The 27,834-nt window shown below is 37.8% G+C and overlaps 1 protein-coding gene across 1 annotated transcript in view; it reads right to left on the bottom strand.

Moving 5' to 3' along the window:
• Positions 1–27,834, bottom strand: part of PDE1C (phosphodiesterase 1C) — a 260,300-nt gene that overhangs the window by 68,795 nt on the left and 163,671 nt on the right. The window contains exons 6-10 of the mRNA XM_060019937.1: positions 23,049–23,165; positions 20,999–21,139; positions 10,744–10,844; positions 8,101–8,229; positions 602–703 (exon numbers count right to left, since the gene is read on the bottom strand). Of these exons, the coding sequence (XP_059875920.1) occupies positions 602–703; positions 8,101–8,229; positions 10,744–10,844; positions 20,999–21,139; positions 23,049–23,165 (590 nt within the window). The remainder of the gene's footprint in view (positions 1–601; positions 704–8,100; positions 8,230–10,743; positions 10,845–20,998; positions 21,140–23,048; positions 23,166–27,834) is intronic.

A 27,834-nucleotide genomic window follows, 5' to 3' on the forward strand; every position in this document is an offset into this window, starting at 1 on the left:
ATTGACATGTATACACTGATGTGTGTAAAATCAATGACTAATAAGAGCCTGCTGTATAAAAAGTAAATAAAATAAAATTCAAAATTAAAAAAAAAATAAAATAAAAACATAAAATCCCTTCCATTCTCCCATCTCAAACCCCACTGCAGCTGAACTAGGGGAAAACCATCAATTCATCCTACAACTGGGATTTTCATCAGCAAGGTCTCCATGTTTATTGAACTGGACACCTCAGAAACTGACTCAAAACCGTTTCTGGAATGACTGCCATCATTAAAAAGACAACAAGAATCCAAGAGTCACTCACTGACCTTTATTTGTTGCCTCTGCATTGAGTGGACCTTCCAAAATTTCGTTTCTGACGGAAATATTTTAAATTCTAATTGGGGCAAATTGTTACTGGGGCAAATTGTTATTTCAACCCTAATGAGAATATATCTTTGATAGGTACAATTCTCATGCTTTCTCCTCCAAGCATCATTATTTTATGAGATCACTCAATAAAGTCATATTGAAGGAGATAAAATTTAAAGGTACAGTGACATGGACAAAGACAAGGTCAAACACCTATGAAAACACATGATGTCACAGGCCCACTCACGCTTCTGGCTGCTGCAGAGCAGTCTTCATCGCTTTGATTTGCTGGAAATGACAGGACATATCCGTAGCCATCACCATCTCAATTACCAAGGTCCGAAACTCCCTTTCAGGGACACCCCATGGAGAAAAAAGGATAGAAGTGAAAAATGGAAAGAGAAATTAGTTTATTCTTTGCCATTTCTAACCAAAATTAGTTAATTGGTTGTGACATTTCAAATCTAACTTGAGTCTTTTAGGCGGACTTTTTTATGAGGAATAAAGGAAGCTTAAAGATTAAGGATATCATTTATTAGGAATATAATATGTGGAATGCATATATCATTTGGAAAATTAACTCACAGGAAAAATTCCAAAGAAACTGAAAGTGTAGTAAAGCATTCCTTTCTCTAAGAATTCAAGTTTTATGAAAAAATTAATTTGAAATTAATCCTAGGAGGGGGATTGATAATCCAAAGTACATGTTGGATATAGGTATTTCACTTTTTTTAATAGACTTTTTTAGAGCAGTTTTAGGTTTACAGAAAAACTGAGAAGATAGTATAAGAGAGCTCCCATATACGCTCTCCCCTACTGCAGTTTCCCTCAATATTAACCTCTTACATTAATGCGGTACATGTGTTACAAATGATAACCAATATCGATACCTTACATTCACTCCAGTCCATAGTTTACCTGAGGGTCCACTCTCATGTTGCACAGTTCTATGAGGTTTGGCAAATGCATACTCGCCTGTTCCCACCATTAACAGTATCAGACAGAATAGTTTCAACACCCTAAAATCCCCTGTGCTCCACCTATTCATTCCTCTTGCTCCTGAACCCCTGCCAAACACTGATCTTTTTATTCTCTCTAAGAACTTTATTAAAGTAGAATTCGCATAGAATAACTGCTTCCCTAAAAGTTGCACATTTCAATTCGTTTTAACAGTTGAGTAAAACTTTTGGAAGGACCACCACAGTCGTGGTTCTGAACATTTCCATCGCCCTCAAACCTCTTTGCAGCTCACCTCTTCCTCTACCCACAGGCCCCAGGCAACGTTCGATCTGCTTTATGTCTAGATAGTTTGCTTTATGTCTTTCTGGTTTTATTATATATGTGTGTGCGTATGTACTCATACATATATATAACTAGAAAATGCAAACTAGAGAGGCATAAAGCAGATATATATGTGCATGTGTATATACACATATATGTAGAGTACATAGGCACATGCACATATATATTAAACTAGACAGTAGGTATACACACTTATATGTATCTGCCTACGCACACACACACACACACACACACACATATAAAATACAACATGTACTCTTATTTTTCTAGCCTTCTTTACTCAGCATAATGATTTGCAATTCATCCACATAGTTGTTCATCAACAGTTCATTTGTTTTTACTACTGAATGGTATTCCATCATACGAGGACACCACAATTAATTTATCCATTTACCAGCTGATGGACATTTGGGTTATTCGATTCTAGTTTGGAGCCCTTATGAATAAAACTATGAGTGTTTATGTACTAGTCACTGTGTAGATACGTTTTCATTTCTTTTGAGTAAATACCTAGGAGTAGAATGGCTTGTTTATAAGATAGATGAGTGTTTAACTTTATTTAAAAAACTACCGAAATTTTTCAAAGTGGTTTGTATCACTTTATGTTTTGACAATCAGTGTATGAAAGTTCCAGATTTTCTATATCTCAGCCATTCTAAGGGATATGTAGTGGTATCTCAGTGTGTTTTTCATTTGTATTTCTTTGATGACTAATGATGTCAGGCACCTTTTCATGTACTTATAGGCCATTTGTATATCTTTATTTAGGGAAATGCCTCTTTCAGACCCTTCCCCCCCCTCTTTTTTTTAATTGAGCTATGATTGATTTACAATATTATATTCGTTTTAGGTGTAAAACATAAGGATTCAAAATTTTTATTCCATTTAAAGCTATTATAAAATATTGGCTATATTCCCTATGTTGTATAATATAGTCCTGTAGCTTATTTATTTTATACATAGTAGCTTGTACTTCTTAATCTCCTACCTCTATCATATAAGTGATATCATACAGTATTTGTCTTTCTCTGTCTGACTTATTTCACTACACATAAGACCCTCCAGGTCCATCCATGTTGTCGCAAATGGCAAGATTTCATTCTTTTTCATGTCTGAGTAGTATTATATACATATACCACATCTTCTTTATCCATTTGTCTGTTGATACACACTTACGTTGCTTCCATATTTTGGCTATTATAAATAATGTTGCTATGAACATTGGGAAGAATGTATCTTTTCTAATTAGTGTTTTCATTTTCTCTGGATATATACACAGGAGTGGAATTGCTGGGTCATATGGTAATTCTATTTTTAGTTTTTTGAGGAACCTCCATACAGCGTTCCACAGTGGCAGCGCCGATTCACCTTCCCACAAACAGTGTACAAGATTCCCTTTCTCCACACCCTCCCCAAGATTTGTTATTTGTGATCTTTTTGATGATAGCCATTCTGACAGGTGTGAGGTGATATCTCATTGTGGTTTTGACTTGCATCTCTGATGATTAGCGATGTTGAGCATCTTTCCATATGCTTGCTGGCCATCTGTATGTCTTCTTTGCAAAAATGTCTATTCACGGACCTTACCCTTTTTAAACTTGAGTTGTTTGTGTTCTTCTTATTGAGCGGTAGAAGTACACTATACATTCTGGATACAAATCATATGTAAGATATATGAGTTGTGAATAACTTCTACTTCCTACCTTGCTTTTTTTTTTTTAACAGTGTCTTTCAAAGAGCAAAAGTTTTAAATTTTAATATAATTTTTAAAAATTTCATTGGAGTATATTGATTTACAATGTTGTGTTAGTTTCAGGTGTACAGCAAAGTGATTCAGTTATACTTATTCATATATTCATTCTTTTTCAGATTCTTTACCCATATAGGTTACTGCAGAATATTGAGTAGAGTTCCCTGTGCTATACAGCAGGTCCTTGTTGGTTATCTATTTTATATATAATAGTGTCTGTATGTTAATCTAAATTTTAATACAATTTTTTTAATGCTTCATGCTTTTTGGGGTCCTATCTGAGAAACGTCCGACTACCCCAAGGACTTTGTTTTCCTCTGGAAGTCTTACCATTTTAATCTTTTATATTTGGTCTATGATCAATTTCAAGGTAAATTTTTAGTATGGCGTGAGGTAATACTCAAACTTTTTTTCATATTGATATCCATTTGTTCCAACACCACTTGTTGAAAAGCTTTTCCTTTCCCCATTGAATGCCTTGGATGGGGATATAGATATAGATATATAGATATATATCTATACATACACACACACACACACACACACACACACACACACACACACACACACAGAGACTAGCAGCAAACCATTGGAAAATAAATAAAATAAATATAAAACACTTAGTAGTAACTTTAAAAAGTAAGTGTAACTCCTGTTCACTGAAAACTACAGAACACTGCTGATTAAAGAGGACCTAAATAAATTAAGCGAAATACTGTCATCATGTAGCTCTTTAGCATTTCTTAAAATGCAGCTCTGTTGGTGACAAATTTCTGTAGTTTTCCATCATCTGAAAATAATGTTATGTCATCTTCACTTTTAAAGGATATTTTCATGGGACATAGCATTCTGTGTCAACTTTTTTGTTGTTGTGTCTTTTAACACTTTAAAGACATTATTCCATTGCCTTCTGGCCTCCATGGTTTCTGATGAACAGTCCAAAGTCAATCAAATTTTTCCCTTGAATGTAATGTGTCGTTTTTCTCTAATTTTATCTTTGACTCTTAGCAGTTTGACTATAATATGCATGCAGGTATGTTTTTCTTTGAATTTATCCTGTTTAAGTTTGCTGAGTTTCTTGAATCTATAAATTTATCTCACTCACCATGTTTGTAAAGTTTTCAGCCATTATTTCTTCAAACATTTTTTGTGTCTCATTCTCTCTCTCTCTCTCTCCTGTCTTTCTGAGACTGTAGTTGTCCCTATGTTTGACCACCTGAAAGTGTCCCATAGGTCCCTAAAACTGCTCATTTTTTAAAATCTTTTTTTTCTCCTACTTCTTCAATATGGATAATTTGGATTGATCTTTTCAAGCTCACTGAATTCTTTCTTCTGTCCTCTCCAACTTGCTACTAAGCCAATACAGTGAATTTTCAATATAGATATTTTACTTTTTCAGTTCTAAGATTTCTGTGTGCTCTTGCTTATATTGTCAGTTCACTGGTTAAATTTTACTGTATTTTATTTATTACAAGCATATTTTCCTTTACCTCACTGAGCATAAATATAATAACTGCTTTAAAAGTTCTTGTCTGATAATTCCAACAATAGTTCATCTTGGAGATTGCATCTGTTGATTGTCTTTCCCCTTGCAAACAAGTCACATTTTCCTGCTCTTTGTATTGTCATTGAGACTGTCACAGAATTTAAGTTTTCCCTTATTTGGCAATCTCTTTTATGGAGTTCTAATTCATTTGCTAGCAGCTCTGGTAGTTCTACACTGGTTTCTTTAGCCAGAAACATAGTGGAGGTTTTTGTATAAATATAGTTTTATACATCTAGTGTTGCCTTGACTGAGACTGCCTTCTGAGTAAAGACACAAAACGTCTCACTCACCTCATCCTGTCAGATTCTCCAAATTTTAACACATCTCCAAAATTTGTGTGATTTTGTTTACTCTCTACAGCTCTCATGTCATTGGATGTTGTGCTTATTTGTGTCTTTGTATTTTGTCCATAGTTTATAGCTTTATTTGCAGGAGAATTGCTTTATCAGTAGCTGATTTGGCCTGCCCAAAGTGGAATTCCATATTTTTCCACTTTGAAATGCAGTAATACCTGGTAATACATTCATTTATAAAGGTCCTAAAAGTCTAATGCACTTATGTATCCAAATAGAATCTATCAGATATTAAATTGCTTTCCTAGAAAGACATAGGATACTAAACATATGTTGTCTTTGGGTTGATGGGCTTAACTGAGAGCCCTTAATAATAAGTTAATATTTTATTTGTGAGATAATACCACTGTCTTAGAGCAATGTATCTCAACATTAATAAAATATGATAAAATAATAAAACAATATTTTAAAAACTGTCCTTAAATGAAAATATAATAGAACACTAAATCTATGTAACTTAAGCTACATCAACTACAATCTTTTCTTAACCTACAGAATCCTCAAAAACAGGAGTAGCAAAAAAGCATGGCACTATGGGCTATAATTATAAAGTTTCCACTGAATCAGAATGTTCCTGTACCTGAGATGTTCCGTGATTCTAAATCAATTACATTTCACTCTCTCTTTGAGATAGTAAAGATAGTGCTGAATAAAAAACACAAATATATAAGGCTAGTACATAAACAGAGTTCATTAAGCTATATTTTTCAAGTAACTAGTTTGACTTTTTTTATATTAAATTCACTTAAGTTTTGCTGGATCACTCAGTTTTACAACTTGCTTTGGTCAGAGGTAGTATTCAAATTATTCAAACTAGTACTTCACAAATACCCACCAATAAGAATGCAGAGCTAATGATACATAATTAGGATGGTTGCACTGGTGAATATCAGTGTATTCCAGTGTGAACTGATATACTCTGGTCTGTTGCAATGATTCTGGGTTTAGATATTGCCGAAACCAGCCTCGCTAACACAGTAGCAGACTGAACGAGGCTTATGATCATAGCAGAGTGGAAGCACAAGTCATCTAAGCTAAATTTTGACAAATGTATAGTTAAGCAGAAATAGAAAACCCTTAACAAAAATATAGATAACAGAGGTTGCATATCTATGCTTTCAAAATAGATTAAGAGGCAATTATGCCCATCCAGCCATAAATCCCATGTGCTCACAAATCCCACAGGCCAGCAATATTAGTGCATTACCTGAAAGCAATTTGACAAAGTTCAACAAGAGCCTTAAAACAACAAACATTCTTTGATCCATTAATTCTACACATAAAAATACATTAAAGAGATGTTCATTACAGGATTCTTTATAATAACCAAAACACATGAACACACCCATACTCACACACTCAAAAGTAATTATGGGACTTCCATAGATGGAGTATTATACAGCCATTTAATATCATATTTTAATTACCATGGGACAGTGGCCATGAGAACATACCACACAGACCACCAACTACAGGAATTTAATTGGCTATGGGCCTCAGCTACTATATTCTGAAAACTATTGCCATTTTTGCCCAAGGCCATGCTTCCCATGGGCTGCTCCAAGCCAATGACTGAGGGCATCCCTTCCTGGGAGACGTGGGACTCCTCTGATGGCCGACTTTGTCTCAAGAATTTCCTGACAGCCTTGCTGAACATTTTTTAGGATACACGGAGATCTAGGAAGCTTCTACCCAATTTTACCTCTCTCTCTCCTTCCTCTGGGATCAAAGGGATATATCTGAATATGTGTAAAGCTGTTCTCTGCCATATTCAAATCTTCTATTATACTTTTACAAACATTTAAATTGGATAGAGGGCTCCTTCTTCTACAAGATTTGCATTGATTAACTGAAATGCTCTGCATTTTTTAGATGCTGCTTAAATCTAACATTTTCCAACAAAATTCAAGTCAAATAGTCCTCTCTGTTTTAATGAACTAGAGTTGCATGGAAACTAATAGCCAACTCTTACTGAAAATCAGTTTCAGATTTGTTGTTCAGAATGGCTTATTTCTCTGAATCCTTGCATAATGGTACAGAGAAAATAAACAGCTGATCATTTAATTAAAATATAAGTATTATTTGCATCACAGTAGATTCAGAAGTTTTTAAGCATTTAAGTGATTTTGCCTACAAGCTTTGAAACACCTTCACCTATAGTACGGATCTGCAGGCTACAAGGATCTGTGTCACAAACTGTGCTAAGCATTTTCAATGGATTATATCATGTATTATTACCCTATATATCCTATATTATATCATGTATTATTACCCTAACCAAATTACAAGCTAAATGTTACCTATTTTCTAGAAATTAAATTTTAAAAAGGTGTAAAGGGGTTGAGTAACTTCCTAAATATCATACAGCTAGTAAATGATTGTGTTCCCATTCAAACTCAGGTCTGCCCAAATTCAAAGACACATAGTGCCACTTAGGCGACAGAATTAAGTGCCCATGATTATTTTAAAGCGTCAATTTCCTTAGCAAATTTTGAAAGATTTTTTTAAGAAGTCCAATCCAATATAAGGTGAAAAAAAAGTTAATTGATGAAATTTACGTTTAAGAAGGTAAGATAAAAAGAACACAAGTTTCCTAAGGTAACCAACAGCAATTATTCCCAAGGTGCCTACAATATATTTGAGTATCTGTGTCAAGCAAGAGAAGAGAGATAGAGAAAGAAAGAAACAGCAATAACAATTTCAAACAGAGTATTATTTCTTCAAAAGATGCATGCTCTATCCATCCTCATGGCTCCTTTCCTAGCCTCCTAATCTCTCTCTTAGCTCCTCCTTACCTCCAGTCATCCTTTGAGAGGTTAATCAAAATATTCATTTCCTCATCCTCCTGTAGAAGGCGATAGGCTGCACTTAAATGGTGATTTTCCAAAACAGACCTATCATTGTACAGAATCGCTGGGTCAGACCTGAGAGGAAAGCCAAGCAAAATAATTTAGGATGTTGAACAGCTGAGATTTTTCAGGTAACTCTCCTAAAGGTAGAATACATCATCTCTTTATCCTATTTTAGCAATTAACTTTGCCCCCATGCCATTTATATCGACCAAAAAGCTAACACCAACACTACAAATTATCAATAGATGTACGTAGAGTATTTTAATGTCAATATGTGGATGTTATTTCACATGTGATATCCAACTTGAGAACTCTCTAAAAACTATTCTGTAAGCAGATCTCAACTACCTGCAGTAGTAGCAAAGGTGATTATTTAAAAAATGTGGGTCATGTCAAACGTCCTTATATTTTCTGGAATGACTTTTAATTTTTATTTTATTCAATGAGGGAATGTGTTTATATTTGTTTTAGTTGTAATTCTCTGAACCCATACCACCTGGCAGGTACAGTTTTCAAGTTCTTCCGTTAGTGGCTTGACCTTAAAATTTTGCCATGCAGAAGCCATACATGGGAAATTGAGGAAGGGTTATATGACAATTGTTAGTCGCTTTCTCAAACAGCTGAATGACACCAAACATAGGGCAGTATACTATTTTAATATATTTAATTTAATGAAACCTTAGATTGTTAGAGCTTATTCACTTCTCATCAAGGAGGCTAAATCCCAGAGATATAAAGTGAGAGTTCACAGAGCCCCACAGTGGCTAAGTGGCAGCGTTGGGATGAAGGTAATGTCTTCTGACAGTTGAGCCGTTTCTCCCCAAGATAACTTCCACCTGTCATCGGCCAAACTTTGGGATATATTTAGCATACCTTTAAAGTGTTAGGCTTAACAGTCTGTCCATCAAAGGGCAAAGAACTAGGTCACAGATTTAGTTTCCTAAACAGGGATCTCACAGGCTGAGATGCTTTGGATAAAATTCAGTTTAAAGAAGGCGAATGTTTAAATTTCATTCCAAAGCAAGCTCAACTGAACCCTCTGGCATTTTTCCATTCCAATGGACGTAACACAAAACAAGCAAATCCTGAGGTGAAGGATCTAATCTTATATCCGCTGAGTAAGTAAGGCACCAACTGATGTGTATTTTGTGACATTAAGCTATTTTCCAACTCCTGTAATTAAGCCATTTTCCCCTGAGTTGTGACTACTTTTGACACTGGTCTCCAGCCAAGATCCATGTACAACTCTGTTCCAGCCACCTCTCTTCCTTCAGCAGGTGCTATTCACGGCTGTCTCTTCCTCAGAGCAAAGGTTCCACTGGCAGATATCCATTAAACAGAGATGCTCTGTGGAATCCCTGTATTCAAAGACCTTGCAACAGAACTACAGAAGGCTGCTTCACAGCAGCCAAAACTACTCTGTGAGGAAGGAGGAGGCAGAAGATGAAGCATGTGGCTTGGGTCCTTTCGTCCGCTTCCATTCTGCCGAAATCCCCTTCTGAGCAGAGATCAGACGATGTTGTCGATATCGTCTTCTTTCGTGTACCCCATAATTAAGTGCAGGCTTCCTTAAATAATGTATGGAATGACTTAACGAACACAGATCTATCTGGAGTGCGCACCTGCTTTTTTCAAGTGAAATCAGCAAGTATTTATTTAGCCTCTCAACCCTCCCCATTATATTCTTTCTCTGTGTCTCACCACCTTTTTCCAATTCTAGCTTCTTTTGATTCCTACCTCAAGACCCAATTAATCCTACTGTCAGAGTCTCTCCAGTTCCACATCATTGTCTTACGAGAAGCTAAGTTCTTAGACCCAGAGAAGGCAGATAAGGTTTCATCCTAAATGGAAATGACAGCTGACTGTACTGCTTGCCTGGAATTCTGTGCTGAGAGGAATACTAAGGATAAATCTGCAGTTTGTTAAGAAAAAAAATACCAAAATCAATTAGTGATGCCTGTTACAGTCAAGAGGTTCAGAGGCAGGCAACTGGACCTGTATTTAATACCCCCACAGAGGTTTGTGTCTACCTGTGAAGTTCCTTACGGAGGGTGCAAAGTGGCCTACATGAGACAACCTAGCTCCCCAAGCCCTGTGCGAGGGAGTAACATATGCACTGAACAGAGCAGAGATGAAATCAGGGAGGATGAGAAGAGCATCACCAGAATTCCAGAGGTAAGATGGTAAGATGGCTCTGCCATTGTTAATGTCAACAGACTCACTCCAATCCTTGCCCGTCCTCAGTGATTTAGTCTACACGGTATCTGCACCTTTATGGAAACTGTTCCACCTCCTATTAGAAATGGGTAGAGTATGCATAGTACGTACATACATAAATAGCTAGCATTAAACTAGAGAAGAAAAGGATATCCATATTTAATGTGAATAACATAGGAGAATTAGGAGCAAATGGCTTCTTTAAGTTTTGGTTGAAGCTGACTGGGCTAATCTCTTATTTATAATTTCAGTTTTTCAGAAACTCAAAATAGAGCCACCATGCAAAAGAAAGGTGACTGCACCCCTCTGACTTCAACACTCTATCCCTGCCCCCTCTCGCCTCTTCTCCAAAGGTTTCAACATCCTCACCGGGTCTGAATGTGGAAATTGTTGGTGGTTCCGGTGTGCTCATAGTCATGGATGGCAGCTGAGAAGATTATAGCAAAGATCTCCAGCTCTGTCAGCCAGTTCTGAAAGGGAGATTACAGAGCAATCAGATAATCTGTCTCCTTCTCAAAGTCTTCAGCTTGCTGACAACACACCCACATTGCTGCCTTTCCTCTCTGCAGCTGGCAAGCTATTGCCAAACACACATTTTCTGACAGACAGAAATGGTTTTTTTTCCTTCTGTAGGGAGACCGGAGGATGTGTGATTTGAAAACAGCATGCCCAGCATAGTTGAAAGAGCTAACTAGTAGTTTTTATTTTATTTTTTCAAAGAAGCAAAAAACAATGAACATGAAAACTTTAACAGCCCTCATTGCATCCTCTCCCAAATTCCAAATGAAGTTCCTGAGTAGACAGAGAAAAAAAAAGAATTTGCTTCAACACAATACCAAAAACTAAGAGTAACAGAAAACCTAATGCCTGTCCACTAGAAGGAGGATAGGTAGAGACAGATGGAAAGATAACATCTGGTCTTCTGCCTTGTGCAAGCTGATGTTTGAAGAGACCTGTCCCCATCCACATCACCAAAACTGGCTGTAGCTCAGCGGTCCTCAAATTGTGTTCCCTGGAACCGCAGTGTTAGTTATCACCTGGAAAGTTGCTAGAAATGCAAAACCCCACTCCAGTCCCACTGGATCAGAAACTGTGGGTTGCAGCACACAAATCTGTTTTACCAAGCCATCCAGATGATTCTGATACACGCTGGAGTTAGAGAACCACGGCTGTGTTTGAAGCTCCCTCAACCGACTTCCATTTCAGAGACTATGGATTCATTGATGCCTCCCCTCCCTTCTGTAAACCACACTGCTTGATGCCCACAGGATGGAGCCTCCACACTCTCACCTCACCCTTTGGTATCCCTGCTTACTTTTGTACTAGTTGAGTTAATGATTCCAAGTTTCAGTGTGGTTTATCCCAAACCCAATTTTAACAAATTGCAGTTATTATTATAATTATGTAATAAAATATAACCTAAACCAATAAAATGTGAATACAAAAAGTTATGTCCATAGAAGTTCAATGCTTTGCACAGTCACTAAAAGAACTGGTATCATAATAGGTGTGACAACTGGGAAACAGTAGAAAACAATTATAAAAATTTAGGGAGATTCTGCACTCAGTTTTCTTCATGAGAATCTTTAAGTTCCCATTTCCTTTTAAAGAAATGAAACTAGAAGTCTTAGACGGGAGCAGGGGTAATGCAAGACAAACATGGGTACCTAAATTGGAAGAATTCAGGAAGCAGCCTGGGTACTGAATTAAAGATTAGTGAATAAAATATATTTATTTGATTTAAGTTAACAAAATGATTTAAAAATGAACAGGTCAATTTTTAATAATTCTCACTTTAACTTTTTTCCTATTACTACTAATCTTCATCTTCATCTAAGAAACTTACTGAAATTATTACCTTCTTTGAAGATGGCTAAGGGAAAAATAAATAAACTACATACAACCTATGGAAAAAAGACTTCAGAGTTAAGGAAAGAATGAGCACAGAAATAACTCAGGAAGAAAACTACATTTAAATAAGTGATTTCCATTCTGAGAACGCCTCTGTGCCATTGCCTCAAAGTGGAGTGGCTACTGCAGATGGGAAGCCAGAACCCACTTCTGTCAGTTGATAGCTTGTTTCGGCAGCCAGTTGACTTTGGAGGATTTGTATTTCAAATTCTATAAACAAGTATTTCTGACCGTCTCTCACTAAAGGACAACCCAGACTACCTTGTTTTTCTTCTGGGTAATCAAGTGCTACAGTCAAAACTAAATGTTGGGGGAAGGGACCAATAGTGTCTAAAAGTTGTAGATGTCTTCCCACTCTAGGCAAGGAAGAGAGATAGGTGATTCCTGTCAGAGCTGCTGGGATTGAGAGTATTTGGCACTGTGCTTACTTAAGGGGAGAGAGATTTGTGTAATGCTATTGCCCAAGTCTTGGGATATGGATGGACCCAATGGCTGGATAACTCTGTCTAGCAGCCTGTGTTTTAGTCTTTCCTCACCTCTCACCTAACTGGGTAATCTGAAGCCCCTCCCCTCAATGAACTCTGACCTATAGCCTCTGAGAAAATAGCTCACAGGACTGGGCCCTCCCTAACCATCCATCTTACTTCTTATCTATGTAAATTTCTGTAATGGCTATCTTATGTAAGATACAATAAAAAAATTATTGTACATAGCTTCTATTAAGTGTTAAAATGTTATGAAAATGTAAAACAAAAACAAACAAAAAAGATTTCTAGCAGAATCTAGCATGAAATGTCAGGAAACGTTTTGGAATCCTTGATAATATGTCACAAAATACAAATTGATGTATTACTAGGAGCAGAAAGACACAAGGAGAAAACAGAATAAGATGAAAAAAGTCAACAGAATTAAATTAAAAAGAGATGGGTAAATAAGTGCAGATTGCAAGAAAACTGAAAAACTTTTCTGAAAGCGGCAAAGGGCATCATCCTCATCAGGGTTAACATTTATGGGAGCTCACTTTGTGTCGGCTTATTTATACATAGAAACTCATACAATATATACAACTCCATAAAGGTAGGTACTCTGTCATCCACATTTCATAGATGAGAAAACTGAGGCTGGGAGAGGTTCAGTAACTTACCCAAGGTCTCAGAGCTAGTCCTGAGACAAGCCACACCTTCTGACTCCAGAATTCTTACTTATAATTTTTAAGTCACGTTTCCTTTGGGTCATTGTTCATGTGTTTACTCAATTCTTCACAAAATTACATAGGTATGATTTTATATTACAAGTTTTCTTGATATTTTCCATTCATATGTACTTTTCTCATTTTGGCAATGTTTTGCTTTTCTTCCCCAACACCCTGTCCCCACCCATCTGCCCCAACTCCCTCTACCTACTCCCAAGTACCAATGTATCTCTTTTTCCAAGTTCATGCCAAGTTAATTTAACATGTTAAAATAAGATCATGAATGGGAGACAGTGTACCATCTAAATAAATCTGAATCACAGAGCATCAGCCCAGCCAGCAGAAAGTGTCTAAGTAACTACATAATCACAGTTCTCACAAACAGCACTGTAACTCCTGTCCTTATCCAAATATACTGACAAAATCCTATCTTAAGTGTAACTTACTTCTAACAAACCAAAACCAACAAATGATTAAATGAACATACAACAAACAATAAAACCATAATGAAGATTGGACTGAGCAAGAATGGAATTGGGCATTTTCAGAACGAACAATGAAGCAAGTCCCAGTGGCAAAAGCTGATTCATCACCAGTAAGGAAATGATTCCCTTTAGTGAAGCAGGAATGAGGGTTGATTAGGGCCCTATGATGACAGGCATTAAAAGCCAAAGAACACAAACCAGGTTCATTAGGCAGTGAAGTTTACATGCAAGAGAGTAATATGGTCAGCATGCCACTGAAAGGGAGAAAGAAGAGCAGAGAGCACAAAGGAAAGAAATAAGAGCTGAACTTTTGGACTGGAAAGTCCTTATAGAATGTACAGACGGTATGGAGGTAGAATCCTTACAGCTGAGCAGTTCACTGAATGCAGAGGGGCAGGAAGAGGTTGCAGTCAAAGAAAACAATGCATTCAAGATGACTGTGACATTCCTAGCCTAAGCGGAAAGAAAAAATGGTGGGTGGCATTAGATGGCAGGATTAATAGAAACAGAGAAAGTGGGAGAAGCTATTTTGAGGGAAATGGGATTTAATATTTTAATATAGCTCAGATTTCCTTGCCTTTTCCAAATTCATTATTACTATGAACCCCGAAGGTTTTATGACCATCCATAAAATGTCAGAAATCTAAGTCCTGTGAGAATTTTATTCAAGATTTATCAAACTGTGACAAGTACAAGTCACAGATCCTATCCAGAATTTCCCTACCTACAAAATATGAGTGTCACAACTAATTCAATGACAGGGATACCTTGACAACTGGTAAAGGCAGACTTTGCATTCTGCTGTGTATGACTCAGGAGAGCAAGCTGTGCATGTATGTGGGTTGTGGGGGGACACGTGGTGGGCAGTGAAAACCTGAAGGAAAAGACACGGATAATTCCCCATTGCTAGTGGAGACATTATTAGCAAGTTCTGACTTCGATGGGTAAATGATAGAGTTTCTTTAGTAATCTGTTTCCAACTCTTATTGGTTTTCTCTTGCTCTCTTAACAGATTACCATAAATGTAAGGCACACACTCCCATTTACTGGCACACGGTTCTCTAGGTCAGAAGCCAGCACCATGAGGCTGGATTTTCTGGTGAAGACCTCACAAGGCTGAAACCAAGGTGTTGGCAGGCTGTGTTCCTCCCGGAAGCTCTGTGGAAAATCCGCTTCCAGGTGCATTCAGGGTACTGGCAGAATTCATTTCCTTCTCATGCTTTCCACTTGGGTCCTCCATCTTCAAGCAACAGCTGATTGAGTCCTGCTCACCCTTCTTCTGTCACATCTCTTGACTTTTAAGGACTCATGTGATTATACTGGGCCCACCTGAAGAATCCAGCATAATCTCCCTAGTTTAAGGCCCTCTGATTAGCAAACTTCTGTATCTGCAGAATCCCTTTTGCCATCTAATGTAACCTATTCACAAGTGTGACATCAGAGGGCAAAGGTCATGGGGGCCAAAATTCTACTGACCACAACCTTTATAAAATTACTTAGCACCAAGATGCCATTTAGATAAATGGCCTTAGTGTTTCCCTTGTAAATACAATGATGTCATATATGATCAAAAGAATAAGATACACAGCTTCTCCCTTCTAAAAAAAAATAAGCAAAGGGAAAATTAACAGCACCTTGCCTGATAAAAGCAATGAAAGGGCCAGAGGACAGGTTTGGAGTCTGGAATCTTTTGACCTAACTCAAAAGCAGACTGGAGCTCAGAGTCTGATTCATATCTATTCAATCAACAACTCTTCAATCTAATTCTGTTCAAGGATTTTCTCTTAGACGTGAGCAAAATCATTATGAAAAGATTCAAGCGTCTCCTAGGCATCTTAGCTAAGCAATAATGAGTAATATAAACAGATTACAATGAGTAATACTGTTGATGTTGAAGCCCAGGCATCACTTTATCAATGGGATATTTTCATTCCCTACGTGTCTTACAGTTTATAAAGCTGAAATGATTTCGAGCATTTTCCCCCACTTGGTTTGTAATGAAAGGTTAGCATAACAATATGTTCTCCATTCATCAGAATGCTTCCTACTGTTTTCCTAAGCTTGCAATGAAAGAAGCTTGTTTTGAGCTGCGTTTCCAAGAGAGAGTGGGCGGGAAGTAGTTTCTATATTTAAGAATTATTCTGAATACGGCCTGAATTGATAATGAAAATTCAATGGCAAATGGCAAATGAGCTCATTTAAGAATAGTATGCAGTACATCATGATCATTGGCTGCTATGATATAACATCTATGTAATGATAACTTGCATTAGTATAAAGACTTGAGAGTTTTTCTAGGGGGTAAAAAGGCTGTGTATGATTCACCTTTATATCTCCATAGTACACTGTACACAGTAGGTGTTAACTAAAGATATGTCAAACAGATGATTTCAAAGTACATTTTCACATCCATTTTGATCCTCACCACAGTACTTTGAAGTACCACATGAGGATACTGAGGTGTAAGAATATAAGGGGTTCTTTTTTGCCACCAGCATTGCAGAAGCATGGCTAAATATTTAAATTTTTATATTTTGTATTTAAATATTAGACTGAAACCAAATCCTGGCTCTGCTACTGTATTAGTTTGCTAGAACTGCCATAACAAAATGACACAGACTAGGCAGCTTAAACAACAGAAATTTATTTTCTTAGGGTTCTGGAGGCTAGTAGTCCAAGATCAAGGTTTTAGGAGGGTTGGTTTGTGGTGACAGCTCACTTCTCAGCTTGCAGAGGGCCACCTTTTCTCTGTATCCTCACAAGGTCTTTCCTCAGTACACATGCATGTCTGTGTCCTAATCTCTTCTTCTTAGAAGGACACCAATCATATTGGTTTAGGGCCCACCCATATGACCTTATTTTACCTGAATTATCTCTTTAAAAGCTCTATCTCCAAATACAGTCACATTCTGAGGCACTGGAGACTAGGACTTCACCACATAAATTTGAGGGAGGGGGAACAAAATTCAGCCCATGCCAGAGACTTTACGATAGGAGAATCTTAACTCTGTCAATGTGTTTCCTCCTATTTTTCCACGGAATTTGTGCCATTTTCTTTTTGATTTATTTATATAATCTGGATCTTAATCCTTGCTCTCTATGTATTTTCTTCAAGTACTTACTTCATTATGGTGATTTTTTTAATTCTACAGAAGGTTTTAATTTCCATGTACTCAAAATAATCAATATTTTGTTATATAACTCATGTTTTGAGGCTTATTTAAGGATTTCATTTTTCAAGGCTATACACCTATCCTCATAATTTCTTCTAATATAATCAAATTTTTATGCTCACATCTTTAATTCATTTGTCTGATATTTGGTGAATGATTTCCAGTAGGACAAAACCAGTATGTTTTTTCCAAATGAACTGTCCCCCAAACATTTTTTGAACTGAGTAATTTTCCCTCTAATATTGTTTTCTATAGACGTGTCCTCACCTTCTCACCTGCGATTCTGTCCTTATACTCCAGTCCATGTTCCATCCCCACCAAACCACTGGGACTGGTCATGACAAGGGCACCAATGACTTCCATGTTACCAAAGGCAGTGGTCACTTCTCTGTCCTCATCCCACTAGACCTTTTAGCATGTTCCACGTAAGTCACAGTTGTTTTTGGAGCACTTTCTTTCCTTGGTGTCCACAACCCCACACTCTCTTGGGTTTTGTACAATGTTACTGGCCATACTTTTTTAGTTATTATTGTTGGTTCTAATTCTTTACCCTCATTTTAAACTTTAGAACTGCTCCAAGACTCACTTCAGAGCCCCTCTACTTTTCTATTTATGCCCTCTCTTTATATCACGTCATCTGGTCCCATGTTCTTAAATAATATTGATATGCCCCGAATGCTTAATCTCCATGTCCATCCCTGACCCTTCTCCAGAACTCTAGACTCCTTAGTTTTCTTCCTGCTTGACATCTCCACAATGATATCTAATAAGGATCTTAAACTCAACATGTCTGAATCAAAACTCTTGACTTCCCTTCCCCTAAAGCTTGCTTTGCTACCAGGTTCTCTCATCAACCCTGTTTATCAAACCCAAAATCTAAGATGTCCTCTTGATTCCTCTCCTTAGTGTTCCAAATCCTATTCACCACCCAATTCTTTTAACTCTACCTCAGAAACAGAACTTTTGGTCTCTATATCCCAGCAATGTCCTTCCTAGTCCAAAGTACCATTATCTCACCAGTATCTCTTCTAACAAGCCACCTCAAGATCCATTCTCCACAGTAATCCTTGTCTAGTCTTTATCAGATCATCTCATTCCATTGTCAAAACGCTTTAGTTGCCTCACACTGTACTTAGAATAACACTGGAACTCATTACCCAGGCCTACAAAGCTGACTTGGTCTGACTCCCGTTTTCTCCTCCAACTTTATTACTGCTCCTTGAATGTAGAAAAGCTGTTCTCTCACGAGGGACTTTTTTTTTTTTAAGTTGTGGTATAACTGACGTACAACATTACATTAGTTTCAGGTGTACAACACAGTGATTCAATATTTGTACATATTGCAAGATGATCACCATAGTAAGTCTCCACACCACACATAGTTATAGAATTTTTTTTCTTGTGATGAGAACTTTTAAGATCTACTCTCTACGCAACTTTCAAATCCACAATACAGTATTATTAACTATAGTCACTATACTGTACATTACATCCCCGTGGCTTGTCTATTTTATAAATGAAAGTGTATACATTTTGACTCCCTCTAGTCATGAGGGACGTTGTATTAATCCTGCACTAATTCTGCTGGCATACCTTCTTCAGTTCTTAGCATGGCTCAAGCCTAAAATCACAACTGTCTCAGATTAAACATTACTTCTGGAAAGATGCCTTTCCTGACTATCTAATAAAACTCCCAGTTTTCCCTATGCGGGTGCCCTATTTTAATACTCTGCAGAACACTAGTGATATTTTCTTGTTTACTTTTTCATTTGTCTTCTATCTGTAACCTCTCACTAGAATGCACGTTCTGTAAGAGCACCATTGTATCTTCATCCTGTAAAGAAGTACCTGGCACATAAAAAGTGTTCAATAAATATTTGGGTTCAGTTTTTAAAATTCTAATCTATTCCATTGATATGTCTATTTTTGCACAAATGCCACACTGTTTTTATTACTATAGCTTCAGCAGATATTTTAACATCTAGTAGAGTAAGAACTACCCCACCACACACATTGTCTTTTTCAAAATTGATTTTTCTAAGGTTGTTAAATATCTATTTTACATAAATTTTAGACTCAGCTTATCATGTTTCATGTTAAACCCTACTGGAATTTTTATTGGTATTGCTTTGAATCTATAAACATTAGTTTGAGGAAAATTGACTTCTATTTAATACTGAGGCTTTCCATTAAAAACATGGTGTATTTCTTCACTTATTTAAACATTATTTTTGTACCCTTAATTTAGTTTTACAGTCTCCTTTTCATTAATTTTGAAGTTCTTCATGGGTAATTTACAGGTTTTTTAATAACTGTTGGGAATGTATGTTTTTCTACTATACTTGTTAATTTCCAGTGTATAAGACAGCTATTTTATCCATATCTTATTGAGGCCTTTTATATGATCTAATAATTTATAGTTGGCTTTTTTTGTTGTTTTTTTAAAAGAGATGATCAAATTATTTTCATAGGCTGCTTCTTCAACTTTTGTAGATACCATATTGCACTGACTGAGATCTCCAGAAAAATGCTCACTAGCAATATTAATATCAGCATCCCTGTTTTGCTCCATGCTTTTATTGAACCACCATTAACTATGACGTTTGCTCTAAATTTTGGGCAAAAACTATCATATTAAACAGGTTTCCTATGTAGTGTTTCTAAAATTTAAAAAACAGCTCTTTAAGCAATATTTTTAAGAAATCAGCTTTACAATAAGGAAAAAACGAAAACTGCTGATAGGTTTGGGGGAAATCTTTAATAACAACAGTTCCTAACTGTTGAGCTTCCTTTATGAGACAGAGCACTTCACACTTTTGATACTTTATTCCTAACCATCACAGTACTTTTACAGACAGAATATTTTTCACTATTTTAGAAATGAGGAAATCCTGACTCAGAGATTCAAGCAATTTATCATAGGTCACAAAATCTAATAAGTAATTATGCAAGGATTTATATGCAACTATATCTAGCTCTAGAGCCCACACTCCTCCCACTTTATTCCATATTTAATATGAGATACTAGACCAAGCCTCTCAACACGCCCTAGCAGAAAGAGATAACAAATGTGTACTGGGTTTATGGGTTAATTAATAACCACACCCCCGAAAAATGTCTATCTCCATGTCAATTCAGAAGATTTCAAAGTAAAAAGTCACAGTCTCTATTTACTATAGAGACCCAGCTGTTTGTCACTAACAGTTATACATTTTAAATGAATGGCTTAAATTAAGGTAAAGAGGGCAAAGGCACAGATAACCAAGTTGAGTAGGTCGGTTAATGCAATGAATTACAGAACAGAGATTCAAAAATATCTAAAGAGCTAAAACGTTCAAAACAAGCATGAAAATTCCAAATGGTTAGAGGGAAAGACTAATCCTTAGGTTCAAAAAAATCAAATGCACATAAATGAGAATAAACAGAGTCCTTGTGGAAAAGATCTACTGGTTTAAACCAAAAGCTAACTGTGTACAGCATGGTTCCCAAGTATACTCAGTACGATTTCAATATGCATGGATATCATTGTAACTGACCATAGCAAGAGATTAATAGCACCACTCTCCATATCTGGAAATACATATTTAGTTACAGAAATTACATTTAGTTTGGCCATAGCCTAGTAAGGATACAAGGCACTACCAGATATTTCTTTCATCAAGTCCAAGATGGAGAAAAATTCAAAGTTAATAAGGAACCCCGAGACTTTCCACGATTGGTTAGATAATTATTGGGGAACAAGAAGTCCATGAAACAATGCACTTCTTGTGGGTTCAACCTCATCAGAATAGAAACAGCCTCCAATTCAAAATAAATCATTATCACATCTTTTGTGTAATCCAAGAGTTTCTATCTGTACTTACTGCTACTCCTGTCTTATAGAGGAGGTAATGCACAGTCTGTGTAACGTCGGCAGCGTGCATCAAATTGTGGTAAGGGTTTTTGTGCTTGCTGTATCCTACTTCCAGGGCCTCCACAAATGAGACAAGTGCAGAAATGGGGATCTGAAAGAGAGCGGCAAGGTTAATTAGCTAGTGATTTAGCAGCTTTGAGCCTCTTTCTGAAGGCGTAAGATATCATATGAGGACATTAGAACTTTTCTAAGTTAATAAAAGTCACTGAACAAAGTATTGGATAATTTGAAAATCTAACAGGACTTCCCTGGTCCACCCTGCAAATTGTTCTTTGTTCTCCAGTTCAGAGGCCCAGGGTAATGACACAGGATCATCTCAAGAACATTGAGGGCAAAAAGGTAGGTGCTCATTTATTTCTCAGGCAAAGGCTCAAGTCTTTATTTCCTGAGAAATAAATGAACACATACTATGCAGCATCTCATTTACTTGTGGGAAAACAGAAGTACACAAAGATCTTAAGCTATAAAATGATTGCAAACAAACACAAGCTGCTGCCTTCTGAAAACTGCACACTTTAGAAGGAGTGATGTGTACACTGGACAGGTGAGAAAAAAAACCCATAACACAAGTGATAGTCTGTTCTATAACAGAAACAAGCTGTGTTCTTGTGTTTATTACTTGGCAACTTATTATTGGTGCCTTGCAATTCGGAAAAATACTTCCAGTTATCCTAGCCGCTTTCTGTCTCAAATATGTATAACACACACCTTCGTTTCCTATTTGGCAGAAAGTGAGCAAGTGCAGAATGCCTATACAAAATAAGGAGACTCGGAAAACATTCATTGTATAGTTTCCTGGATCAATTCCTTGGTTTGGGGTAAATTATCAATTACAAGACTGGGGGAAAAGGAGAGAGTGTATGTTCCAGGAGACTAGAAATCACATTCATAAGAAAAAATGAGGAAAATACTACTAGAGTGCTTCATGAGAATCTATACTATGTTCTCCCTTGGGCACACTGTTCCATATTTACTATTTGTGGATTTTTAAAATTTAAATATAGCCTTTTAGATGTGAGAGATTAATTCGTTATCATTTTAAAAAATGAAGATCCAATGAACCTCGGTTCTTTGGGCTGTTCTTTGGAGATCTATGAGCCACTGAAATGCTACGTAAAGGTGTGTGCATGTGCACGGGAACTTTCTTCTGAGGTCTTGAGGACCCATCAGATCTTCAAACAGGTTTCTGATGCAAAAGAAATTAAGGACCATTGCCATAAAATGCTTATGGCTATGTAAGAAAGATATCCTGAAATGTGCAGTCCTTAGGAAAGTGATAAAGAATCATGCTGCCCAGAGAAATCAATATGTTATGCAGAAAAAGACCTGCATTTTATGGAGACTCGTCCACATGATGAGAGAAATGTAATTGGCGTGATATGACAGACGCCAGCAGATGAGGCTCAAGTTCCCTGGAGAGCCGGACGCCACCTCCAGAGTCTGTGGAATTAGAAGGCTGAGGAGGTGGAACACTGGAATCAATTCATGCTCTTTACTTAAAGGTGAAGAATTAATTTGAAGCATGAATGGCTGGGAAATACCAATGATCTGTCACAGATGATAACTGAGAATATCTGTGTGAATTTGAGCCAAGTGGCCGAAAGAGAAGTTTTTGGAGATAACAGACGTGCACTCTGTCTCCATTCCTGTCTCCTTGCTGGTGGTGGTCATTAGCACACGAAGTCTCGCTGAAATGAGATCTGTGGGCAGAGCTGGCAGGGGAGCTCTGCTGGTTCAGGCTTCCAGCCATACTTCTAGGACGACTGGGATCTAAATGGGCAGCTCCAGCCTCTCCCCTGCTGATGAGCCCACCAGACAAGGGAGTAATGAAAAGTTCCCACCACAGAGGAGTTCATGGCAGTGGCTGTCCAGATGATGCTTCCCAAGTCACCCCAGAGAGTTTTCAGTCTACATTAAAAGGGTCCTCTTGGTCTTAGCCCCCAAATCATGCAAGTATGGACAAATGTGTGCAGTTCTTTTTTTTTTAATTAGACACTGACCTTGAAACGGCTGATCAGATCATAGCGTGTGAGTAATTCATAGAAAATGAACTTCAGTGCATGATCCCCGCTCGCTTCATTGAGGGAAAAGACATCGAAGGACCACTTGTCCACATCCTACAGGAGAGGATGGAGAGAAATAATTCATTAGTTGGTAGCCACTTACACAGCTACTAATCTCCCTACTTTGGAGTTAGCCCACAGCACTCACCTGGGTATTCACAGCCTAAGACTCTAATACCCTTTCCACTCTCAAACTGTTTCCAATATGGCAGTCCTAAATAGCATTTACTGATAAAATATTCAATAGTTTTATTAGTAATAACAATAGCTATAAGTTATTGGGTACCTACCATTCTGATCAGTGATAAACATGTAATCTTTCCTGAAGACAACTCTAAGTGGTAGGTATGATCGGTCACATCTTACAGATGAGAAAACTGAGAAGTTACCTAATTTCCCTAAGACACATGGCAAGCAAGTGCTAAGGACAAAACATGAACACATGTTCAACTGATGCCTAAACTCAGGCTCTTTCCATTAACCTTCTACTATCTCTGCCGAATTCCAAAATTTTAATTGATTTCACAATAACCTAGGGTGTTCCCTACTCTAAACTTCTCCCAAGCCCCATGATACTATCTACTGACTTCCTCTTAGTCTACCATTGAGAATGCTAACCCACTTAAAAGTGTTCAGAAACATGCATATAGATCACAAGATAATGTGTCACCTCAACAATCCAAACTGCTGAGCTGAAACCGAGGAGAGAGCCCTCATTTCACGGGATGGAAAAACGCTACCACTTCCGGAGTCACTAATCTGGGAACTGAGCCCTCAAATCTGTAAGTCACTTTACTGAAAAAGTAAAACTAAGAGCTAAGCTGAACACACTCCTCACACACTGCTCCTGAAGTTCAAAGCCTTATTTGTCCATAAATAGCGACTCCAAAACACTGTCTGATGTGTCTTTGACTTATAACTAGCTACTTGTGGGAGTTATGAACAAAGATGTGTTTAAGCAATAGTCATTTGGTTTCTCAGTGTACCAAGAGTCTCCCTTTCAGTGGTTAAGAAAAGTGTGCTGCCGTGAGTGTGACAATAAGGACCCATATGAGACTACGTGTCAGATGGTCCCCTGGAAGAGACCTTGGCTCTCAGGAACTGCTGGATCCAGTGACTCCCACCTCAGCCCTCACTGCATTCCAACATCATCTATCCATCCCAATCCTGTCCCTCTCCAAATATCCCAACCACCAAGATCACCCCAAGACCATGAACAGTCTCTCTCATGGATGCCAGGGTATATAGGTGAAACCAAACATTTCCAAAAGGGTTTCAAATAGATTGTTTCAGTTCACACTTGGTGGTAACCTCACCTCAGCCTTCAATAATTTCTCCTCCATTATAATAACTAAAGAAATAGCTACAAGTATTAAGGACATTTTCTGTGCCAGGCACAGTGGGAAGTGTTGATAAACATTTGCAAACCCTCACAGCTCTAGAAACGGGTATCACTTTCACCAGTTTCACAGATGGCAACCTCAGAGAGATGAAGTGTCTAATGCCAACTGGTAGCAGAACCACGTAATAACCCCACTGACACCCCTTGGTGATACCATTACTGACAAATGACATTGTAAACTCAATGAATACATGCTGTGACCCAAGCCTCATGCCCTAAATACCCCAATAGGGCCTAGGCCATAGACAGTGGGGTCATTTAAGATTAATCCAAGACCTAAAGCTTCATCTTGGCTACTGTAATTGGCATTGTCATGACAGCCACTGTCTAGGCAATAGTCCTAAAGAAAAGTCCACTGACAACTCAGTAGACAGGAAAACCCTTTGTCATATCTGACAATTTTTAATCCTCTTCACTGGAATGAATGAAAAAGAGAAAAGCTCTCTAACACTGGAAATCAAGAGATTATCATAGTAAAAAGTCAAGATTTATCTGAATATTAAGTCTTAGAGAAACAGAAGGATGAGTAACTACAGACAATGAGATAGACATCCACTCCAGCCCCTCATTTTTGAGAAGGCCTAGCTGTGATTCTCAAATTTCAGTGTTCTTTAGGACCACCTGGGGTACTCAGAAAAAAATGCCGATAATCTGGTGGAGGGCTCTGCAGAATCCTGGCTTGTGGCCTGGAATCTGCATTTTAACAAGCACCTTAAACCATTCTTCCTTTCTTAGCAAATTTGGCCCAAGCACCATTCCTGTGGAAACACTGCATGAATTTCCTATTAGTCTAAAGTGAAGAAAGCCTGAACCTCCTCATTTCCTCTTTAAACCTGGAGTCTGTCCAGAGTGTCTCTTCCTGAGTCACACAACAGATGCCCTTCTAAAGAACAGCACAATTCTACATTTCCAATAACCCCACCTTAGAAGGTTAGAGATAAAACACCCCAAATTAGAAGTGAGTATTCATTGCATGGAAACAAATAAAAAAAACAAAACTGCAACATATTTAAAATTTAGGAATTGGTGGTGGTGAAGTATTCTCTTTACTTAAATGTTATTTTATGCCATGTTCTTACATTAATCACAAAGGCTAACATGACAGTAGCATGATGATTATTTTATTGACTTGTATTCTCTCAGGCTTTAGGGAAATTTTCTGTAATAGAAGAAAACGATAGTGATTCCATATAAATTGCTGGCACTGGAGTGAAAATAACCGTTTTCTAACAGGCACTACATAAAAAAAGAATCTACGTCATATCTCCAATTCACCTCCAATCCACTGAAAATAAAACTGGAGTCTAGGGATGCAGAAAAATATTACATTATAAAAAGGTCTTGAACTTCTGCAGTAAACAGAGCATACAACCAAGAGAAACGACAGCTTTAGCCTTCTGTACATATCAGCAATAGTGTGGAGAAGGATAGCAATTCAGAGAGTTAGTATTTACTTTTTGTCTGAATCATCAAGGTAACATTCCCCTCAGAAAGACAACATGTGTGCCTCTGAGAATTACTTTTCCCTAAGCATAAAACAACAATTCATGCACATCACAGGTTGTTCCAATTTCTTCAATTATTCTGCATAGAAAAGATGCTCCAATTTGGAAGAAATATTTTCATAAATTTCTTAGTACTGGTATAACCACCTGTATTTATGTTCATGATAAAGGAAGAAATTAAGGATAAAAGATGCTTTTAGGGCTTCCCTGGTGGCTCAGTGGTTGAGAGTCCACCTGCCGATGCAGGGGACACAGGTTCGTGCCCCGGTCCAGGAAGACCCCACATGCTGCGGAGCAGCTAGGCCCGTGAGCAATGGCCACTGAGCCTGCGCGTCTGGAGCCTGTGCTCCGCAACGGGAGAGGCCACAACAGTGAGAGGCCCGCGTACCGGAAAAAAAAAAAAAAAAAAAGATGCTTTTAATGTTCCCAAGATTTTCGTTGAATGTTTCCGGTTCAATTATGAAAATCAATGCAACTTCATAGTGGGTGTTATGAAACATCAAATCTCATGAAGTGATTTCACAGATTAAATGGGAAACATTGCTGTAAATTACACAATAATTTATTTGGCATTAGAGTGGGGGTTGAAGAAGAGGGAGAGAAAACGTGTCTTCTTGCTGTTTCCTTCCTGAGCATCCTACCTGTCCTAGATCAGGGGTCTCCAACCCCCAGCCTCTGACTGGTACCAGTCTGCGTCTTGTTAGGAACCAGGCCGCACAGCAGGAGTTGAGCAGCAGGAGAGTGAGCGAAGCTTCATCTGCCGCTCCCCGTCGCTCCCCATCGCTCGCATTACCACCCTCCCCACCCTACCGCCCGTCCGTGTAAAAATGTCTTCCATGAAACTGGTCCCTGGTGCCAAAAAGTTTGGGGACTGCTGTGCTAGATGACTTAAGAAGAAACATAAAATGGAGAACTGAGGATCTGAATATATAGGGTCTCCCAAATTCAGCTAGTGAATGTCTCTGAGTCAAGAGAAAGAAACTATGAAATATAAAAGCAAAATGACCCTCAATGGCCCTCTCTTGACATTAAATTGATCAAGAAGCACTCCCACCTCTGATTCTGTGAAAAGGGAATTTAAATTATCTTCTGAAAATTTCATCAGGAATACACTTTTCAGGTTTCAGAGAAAGACTAAAATAGCTTTAAGAAGAGTCGGAATGCTGAGATGCCCCTGAGCAAGTTGACACAACTCCCTGTGTAGGCACCAGGCAATGTCAACCAGTTCTGTGGTCCTGAACCTTAGCACGGCCCCTCCTTCAAATCCAGAAGTCAAATCAGCTTCAGCACAGCTGGGATATCCTTAGACCAATGGGTCTGAATGAACACACTTCTACAGGAATACATCTACTTGGGGGCTCTCAGAGATACTCTATACAATTCCAAGAGCTTGTCTGATTGGCAGTCATCTTGCAGTATTTAGCCCCTTTAAACTCAAGCATCTGTGTGACTTCCCATGGAACTTCTGGGCTCAGTGAGGGGCTTGGGAAAACAGTAGGATATGTGAAGAGGACAAGGGCTCTGGAGGACATACTTTCATACAGTAATATGTTACTGAGAGCTTAGCTTACTATGTGCCTGGAACTCTGGTATCAAACCTCAGTTCTGTCTCTGTGTCTTTTTTTTTTTTTAGTCTCACTGAGTCTTAGTTTCTTCATCTATAAAATGGATATAGAGCAGGTAAGCAGATAATGGTAGAATTATAATCACCAAAGATCCTCTTAATGTTGAATATTTATAACCAGTACAAATTTGATCTCCTACGGCCAAAGTCAGACTGAGTCTCATAACGCCAGATCGCTATACAGATCACTAA

This window comes from Delphinus delphis, chromosome 9 (genome assembly GCF_949987515.2).
Source record: "Delphinus delphis chromosome 9, mDelDel1.2, whole genome shotgun sequence".
Lineage (NCBI taxonomy): Eukaryota > Metazoa > Chordata > Mammalia > Artiodactyla > Delphinidae > Delphinus > Delphinus delphis.